At 35.2% G+C, this 7,545-nt stretch overlaps 1 protein-coding gene across 1 annotated transcript; it reads right to left on the bottom strand.

The window, feature by feature from the left end:
- Positions 1 to 409: 409 nt before the first annotated feature.
- Positions 410 to 7,075, bottom strand: LOC129288922 (actin-interacting protein 1-2). The gene is made up of 6 exons (XM_054925738.1): positions 6,469 to 7,075; positions 5,131 to 5,292; positions 4,360 to 4,546; positions 3,228 to 3,650; positions 1,403 to 1,810; positions 410 to 1,273 (listed from the first exon to the last, which is right to left on the bottom strand). Exons 1-6 carry the CDS (start codon positions 6,858 to 6,860, stop codon positions 1,016 to 1,018), a joined length of 1,830 nt encoding a protein of 609 aa, XP_054781713.1. The 5' UTR covers positions 6,861 to 7,075; the 3' UTR covers positions 410 to 1,015.
- Between the last annotated feature and the right edge of the window lie 470 nt (positions 7,076 to 7,545).

Here is a 7,545-nt window from a genome sequence, read left to right as displayed (position 1 = left end):
ACCATTCATTTCATTGGTTTTTATATAAAAAAAATTCAAGAAATATTTATTACATCTTTTTTCTAAATTGCCTCGCACAAATAGATAATATCACTAAAATAGAGGGGGAAAAAATAAGCATTAATGAGAAGGACATTTTAGTCTACAATTTTCAATTTCAAACATAATTATTAGAATAAATCTACTTTAAGTTACGTGAGTTAAAACAAAAGGAGTGCTTGACAGACTGAGCTTGTGCTAAACTGCCATCTAGGATTTACATTCAAGGAGAAAACTCGAGAAAATTTTATTTAATGTTGAATTCTCTAACAAAAATCATATTGAATATTTTTTACTAATTTTTTACATATTATATTTTTATTACAAAGACGTGATAGGTTAAAAAAGCACTAACAAAAACCAAGTCCAATTTAAAGAACATAATCAGTGAACAGAGGAAAAAGCCTTCACTGTTCTTTTAGGTAGGGAGAGGGAAACAAAATCATATTCATTAAAGCAAACACACAAACAGCACAACACAATCATCATATCAGATAACAAACCAACACAATCAAAATGCCTAAAAGAAGGATTAACTGATCTTGAATACTTGTAAAGAAAAGTTGACCATGTTGTCTTTGTCTATCAGCACATTTAACACTCAATAAACCATCCATAAGAGTTTCCAGGTAATGTGCACGGTATTCGTTTCTTCAAATTCGGAGAATCTCTGTATCATAGCAACTCTCAGAAACAACTACTTCCAATTGCGGCAGCAGGAAAAATGGCCCGAACTTCAAGCTGCATACTTGAAAGTAAATTCCAGGCTGACGCTAACAGTGTGGCTTTATCAAACGAAACTTAGCCAAACAAAATAGAAAAAACTCAAGAGCCCCTTCAAGATAATCCCCAGTTTCCGCTGATAATCACTTCCATTTCAGTTCTGATTTGTGATCAGCCGGTTAAAAGACTAAACTCCAGGTCCCAGACACAATTTCCACCTTTACATCTTAAAACAGGCAATTGATATCAAGAGTCATGGTGGGGTTAAATTCCAAACGCGGATGAAAGCATCCTCACCTGAACTCACCAAACTATACTCATCGGTGAAAGCCAACCCATAAACCCCACCTAAGTGAGCACCCTTTATGGTGACTCTATTAGATACTGGCTGGTCAATTTCATATACAATGACACACGTGTCTAGTGATCCAGTAGCAATCCTACTACTATCAGGGGACCAAGCAAGACAGTTTATTCGTGCAGTGTGGTACAGCATATTCTTAAGCTTGACCTGCGAAACAATATTTCCAAAAGGTTAGGCAAATAACCATACAACATATTTCTTTTTTTACAATTACTTGAGTATTTAAAAGCTCAATATACATGTACGATATGTGTATTCCTCGTATATTCAAAATACCTCTCTGGAGGCCCGGTCCCACACTACTGCTTCCCGATTGACATCCCCTGATGCAAACATGGAAACATCTGGAGAGTAACGAATGACAGTGATTGCTCCTCGATGTTTCTCAAGGACCGCTGCTTCCGTAAGAGTATCACCGGATATAGAATATATGTGCAATTTACCATCCTGTCCACCAATAATAGCTTCACTTCCATCAGGTGATACAGCAGAAGCAGTTACAACAAAACCCAGATTAATTGTTGACACAATTTTTGCACCCCGTAGCATGACAACTCCTGAATCAATTGAAACAAGAGCAAGTTCGGGAGATAGAAGTGCAACACTCAAGTCCTTTGGTTGACTTCCTACATCAATAGCTTCAGCATCTCCACAGTGATCCCCTTGTAAAGGTGCTCGCCATATCTGGGGAGTCAGGAGAGTCATGGAGGGATAAGAGAGAATATGAATTGTTGCAAAATGTTCACACTTAATTCTTCAGCCATGCATTGGATGGCTTTCTGCCGATAAGCATGACAATATCACCATTTACAATCAACTCAAAAAAAAAAAATCCACACAAAAATATATATTAAAAAGAAGGAATGGATACTATGAATTCCCATGTTTTCCACGCGTCGTCAAGGCTGAGATTCTAAGACAGCAGAAACCATATTATCTCCTGAGTAATAAATTTATGGAAAAACATAATCTTTAGTTCTTATAGTTTCATTGAATTTTGCTTTTGATCCCTATAATTTTTTTCTAGTGTTTTTAGTTCTTAAAATTTCAGAAAGATTGGGTGACTTTTGTTTTATAGACCCCTATAGTTTCCATTTTTTTGGCAATTTTAGTCCTCATATGGCCTGAAAACACTGAAAAATTTTCACTTTTTAAGTGGTTTTAGTCCTTATAGGGACTGAAAACACTGAAAAAAAACTATGAGGACTAAAATCAAAACCTGATAAAATTATAAGGACTAAAGATTACGTTTTCCCTAAATTTATTCTCAGCATTGCCACAGTGAGGATAAAAACCTCTGGCACTGTCAGATAAATTACTTACATAAGTCTTCATTCAGAAAGATCTTATCAAGTAAGCTTTACTGCTATAATTGCAGTTTAAAATAAGTTAATTTGTGTTTGAATAGATACTCTGAGAATTAATTACCTGAATTCAATGAGCACAACTTCGCATGAGCTTATTTTTATCAAGCTTCGCTATGACTCTCATAAAAATAAGATATAGTCATCTTATAAGATATTATAAGCATTTAAAAGACATCCAAACACATCTAAAATGATTGATAAGTGGTTACTGGCGTAGATAGGCTACTGATAAGCCCGTCCAAATGAGATCTAAGCAAGACAGAGTCTTTGCAAGGTTTAACTGTTACAAGATAGAAATACCTGAAATGAAGATGAAATAATTACAAAAAAGTGACAATATATGCTTAACCATGTTTTCTTCCTTTTTGGAGGAAAATTTTGAAATGACTAGAGTATTAGATTCTAGACCAAATATTTAAATCATATATGTTACATACTCTAGGTCCTAGGACCAGTAAAATAATAAGGGTACCTTATAACCTTTTCAGAATAAACTTTCGTGGTCTCCAAATCAAAAAGTTGTCAAGTGTTTATAGAGATTTCTCTAAATATTTGAATACATACATCACATGCAGAACAGTCTATGCATTTTTGGCACAGTAAAATCACCTAACTTTTAAATGCACATGACAAGCACACTGATTTCTTAATTCATATTAAATAGGACAGAAAGGTTAACAGACCATAATGTAGTCAATTCGATTCTAACTGAAGAAAATAAGCAAAGCATTCACCTTATTATCAAATCCAGAGGTAACAATCTCTTCTTCTGCAGCTGCAAAGAATTTGATTTGAGAATTCTCCTTTCTCTGCAATTTACCACTATATCCAATCCCTTGACTCCACTTAAATATTATACCATCATAACTGCCAGACAAAAGCATTCTAGGGTTGCTTCGAAGAGTAGTTAAGGAGGATACATTTTTCATGTGTCCAGATAATGTTGTGGGTGCTTTATCAAGATCCCTTACTAAAAATATAGATATCACCCCACCAAGAGAAACAGTGACAATGCGATCATTTAGCCATAGACACCCAACTAACATGTCTTCAATTCCACCTGAACTATGAGAAGTCAATGTTTTCTTCACTTTTCCAATGTTGTCATCAGATATGTCCCATACTTTTGCCGACTTGTCTGCAGACACAGTAAGAACCTGAATATAACGTTACAACTTGAGATCAGATTCTAATTGCTCAACAAGAATCACTTAGAAAGAGATGGGGGAAAACAGCTAATACCAAGGAATACTTGTTCAAAAGCACTGAGCTAAGAATTCAGCAAAATATTCAAACAGACAACTTTAACTATAACCCAAAAGTGTCATCAAGATTCTACTATTAAACTAAACAAAGTATACCATTCCCAAGGTCTAATCGTCCAGTAAAATTTTCATTGACATTTCTCCAAGATAAAGTATCATAAGCCTAAACTGCACGCACCATAAATTGTCTTACATCTTTACCACCGAAAAGCATCTGCATGAAATAAGTTGTTGCTTCTTGATTGTTATTTTATTAAATTTCCTTACATTTTTACCACCACAATGTGATATGAAAGTTTAAGTTATAAATTCAACAACATGTTAGTATTTAAAGGAAAGCAACATTAAGTGGACAACTCCATGAATGAAGAATGAAGAGAATAAGACAAGGGATTTGAAAACCAATTATTCTTGTCTAATTATGACTACCCACACAATATCATTCACAGTAACCCTTTCAAATCCGAATTTAGCAGTTTGATTGTGCTTTGTATTCTACTTCAATATATCATAAAATCATATTTTCCAAAATATTTCGAACATGGTCAGTACTGTAGGGGATGCTGGTCTTGACAGAATCCATGAATAGAATTTTGCTCACCTGTTTTCCATCAGGACTCCAGCTAACAGCATAGATACTGCCAGTATGGGCACTATCAGAAGACAGCTCACCAATTTTCTCCCCACTCTTCCCATCATATATAATACCCTTTTTGTCCGAGCTTACACTTAAAAATTTACTTCCATCAGGAGAATATCTTACACAATTGACAAAATTTGAATGATCCCTGAACATAAATAACATCCAATATAAGATTGGTAACTTATAAATACTAATGCAACAGGTGAAAGACATGAAAGAAATGAGCAAATAAAAACAGATGAACTCAAATTTATATATGAGCATATAATGTTCATACATAATTTAAAAACAATTTCTGATTCAAGCCTCTATCATACAGAGGTGGATAAAGACATAAAAACTGAGGATAATGCACAATTATGGTCTCAGTTCCTCCATAAAAAATTAAGTAGACATCTACATTGTATCACCCACAAATTTCTTTTCTTTTTTGTCTAAATTCTCACAGTAATTATCAATAAAAGTTCATGAAAATCATATGACGGGATGAGTTGGAAAAAAGCCTTTTCAACTTTAAAAAAAAAATAAATTAAAAAAAGTCCTATGCCTTATTGTATTTTCAGTTGGATGGCTGCTCCTATTTTGTGATAATAACATTATTTCCCCACAAATGAATTATAAAAGAAGCAAGTGGGGAAGTTGCATGTTTAAACATTATCCAGAAACAGGACATGGAGCTCAAAAATCAGACTAATGTTCAACACCACCATAAAGTCTGTCATAGTATACCTGTGAGATTGCTTGAATCTGAATGGCGGTCCTTCATAAAAGTTTACTAGAAAATCCTCTCCGCACGTCACAATGCGAAAAGGTCTTGTTGGCTTATAAGAACAACTTAAAACACGCTTTGAATGGCCATCAAATTCACCAACATTAGTTCCAGAATCCCACCTATTCAGTAGAATTCACTCAAGTATAATTATTATGAGCAACAAATAACCATTATGAAAACATTGTATGTAAGAAGATAAGCATGAAGGCTTTCAATAAGCGATTAAAAGAATTCACTCACCTTAACCCTAATTCTAGGGTTTAAGCAGTAAGCGATTAGAAGTTTTTAATCCAAAACTGCCTAATGAAGATTAAAGTGAAAACTCTAAACGAGCACATGGTCCAGTAATTTCATTTATCAATAATGACACTTAAACATGAAATAATTCAAAAGTTTGTAATACACTCATAGAAAGACGAGGCTGAAAGTGTTTAGGGACATGGGCAGATGCATTTTGCTTTAAAAAAAAAGAAGAAGAATTAATAGCAGGAATACCGATAAATCATGTCAAGGTTTCAAAAGATTTTCATCTTAGTATAAAATGAAAAGAACCAAAAGTTCAATTTTTCACTGGCTTCTGAGTATTATTATGGTTCAAAAATGATTTGTCTCAGCTGCCTAAATATCAGATGCGACATTTTGTCTCACTTTCTATAAGAAGGAGGGCTAAAGCACATAATTTGAGCTGAAAAGTTAAAATAAGCAAATCTCCGCGACATTTGTGCTCGAACAGACAAATGCAAGAGCGAACTGCCAAAAGGGCAACTATTGACCATTTTCTGGTCTAGAGTTCCTAGAAAATTATTTGGTTAGTACATCCTTCAAAAGTATTCTAACGAAGAAAGTAAATTTTGTTTGAAGATGAAAAGTCATGTTAAAATGTATGCAAAAGCATTTTATGGTGGTTGCCATCTAATATCGGAAAGCCCTAGCATGCCTTACCGCCAATTATTTTAAACTTTTGAACAGTGTAGAACCATCACGAGAAAATCCTACTGACCTGCATTTTGGCTGAAAACAGAAGGTACTGGTATTTTTAATTATAGCTAGGAGATCACGACAAACTACGTGAATGAATTTCCCAGAACATAGTCACGTTTTTTCCTTTTGTCGAACAAAACATAATCACTTTACTTTTTGAGAGTTTCAATATAATTGCTCCATGGATCAATCACCGCAATAATCGGCAATCTCAAAAGCTTCCAACTAGATACATATATGCACATACATACAGATTCTCACTCCCCTAATACTGGCCGGCATTTTCTCCATAGAAGTGAAAAGTGAATACTCACATAAAAGCACGTACTAATGACTTCCCTTTGCCTTCACCACAAGCCACAATTCTGAGACCGTCCGGCGACCACTGTAGATCATCGATCCGTCCCGACAACACCTTGAACTCCTTCTTAAGAACGAAGTCATTGCGGGTCCCCCAAATCCTGACGGTGCCTGACACGTCAGCAGACGCGATCCACTCACCGTTGGGGGAATACCGAGCCACTGTAGCCGGGTAGGCGTGCTCACCGTAAACCGAAACCTGAAGGGGATTGTCGAGGTTCATGAGAACGACCGATCTGCCATTAGTGTAAACAATGGAATTGGATTTGGAATCGCCGGAAATCAAAATCCCACGGCCTCGTTCCGTGGACGGCATGCAAGCATAGGTCTCTACGAGTTGGGGCATCTTCAAGGAGGATCTGGGAGAGCTGGAACTCGGTGCTTTGACAGGGAATGATGAGATTTTGGAGAATGGGAAAGTAGACTCGGAAAGCTCGAAATGCGGAGCGAAGAGGTGATGGACTTTCAAAGGATTTGGCCTTTTATACGTGGCTTTGACTGATGCCTGACTCAGGACAACGCGAGGTCTGGTAGAGGATCCAATTTACTGTTTTTTCTCCACAAATGATCCGATGAAGTTTATAGACCTTTGGTTTACCACTGCTAAATTCCCTTTTTATATACTTTTAATCGGGTTTCCTGATTTTAAGTTTTGTTAGGCTAAAATGTGATAAAGTTACATTTAAGATTTAAATTTATAACAAATAATTTATTGATGTTGCCTTTTGGGAATCAAAAGGTTTGAATAGCAGAGATCCAGAGGGAGTGGAGGGTGAGGATCACAGTTTAAAGTTCACATCCCTTCATCAAAAGAATTTGCAACTCAATCAAGTAACTATTAATTATTTAATTTTTCAAATCAAAAATTAAAAACCTAAACCAAAAAATAAATTACATAAGTTGGCCCTAAAATACAAAAACTTCCTACTTCATATGCATAATATAATATTAAATCGTTGTTGGGAGAACAAACTTACCAATATAAATGTCTATTCTAATTTTTTTAAAGCTTTTATACTTATTCAACACGA

The sequence above is a fragment of the Prosopis cineraria genome, unplaced genomic scaffold (genome assembly GCF_029017545.1).
Source record: "Prosopis cineraria cultivar Desert tree isolate PC_DT_omini unplaced genomic scaffold, ASM2901754v1 PC1, whole genome shotgun sequence".
Lineage (NCBI taxonomy): Eukaryota > Viridiplantae > Streptophyta > Magnoliopsida > Fabales > Fabaceae > Prosopis > Prosopis cineraria.
This window is presented reverse-complemented; position numbering and strand designations above follow the sequence as displayed.

Excerpts from the sequence above, each read along its gene's own strand:
- LOC129288922 (XM_054925738.1), bottom strand. The coding sequence starts at position 6,860 with ATGCCCCAACTCGTAGAGACCTATGCTTGCATGCCGTCCACGGAACGA. Across the intron at positions 4,547-5,130 it reads AGATTCAAGCAATCTCACAG|GGATCATTCAAATTTTGTCA; the intron begins GTATACTATGAC and ends ATTTATGTTCAG. Across the intron at positions 1,811-3,227 it reads CCTCTGGATTTGATAATAAG|ATATGGCGAGCACCTTTACA; the intron begins GTGAATGCTTTG and ends CTGACTCCCCAG.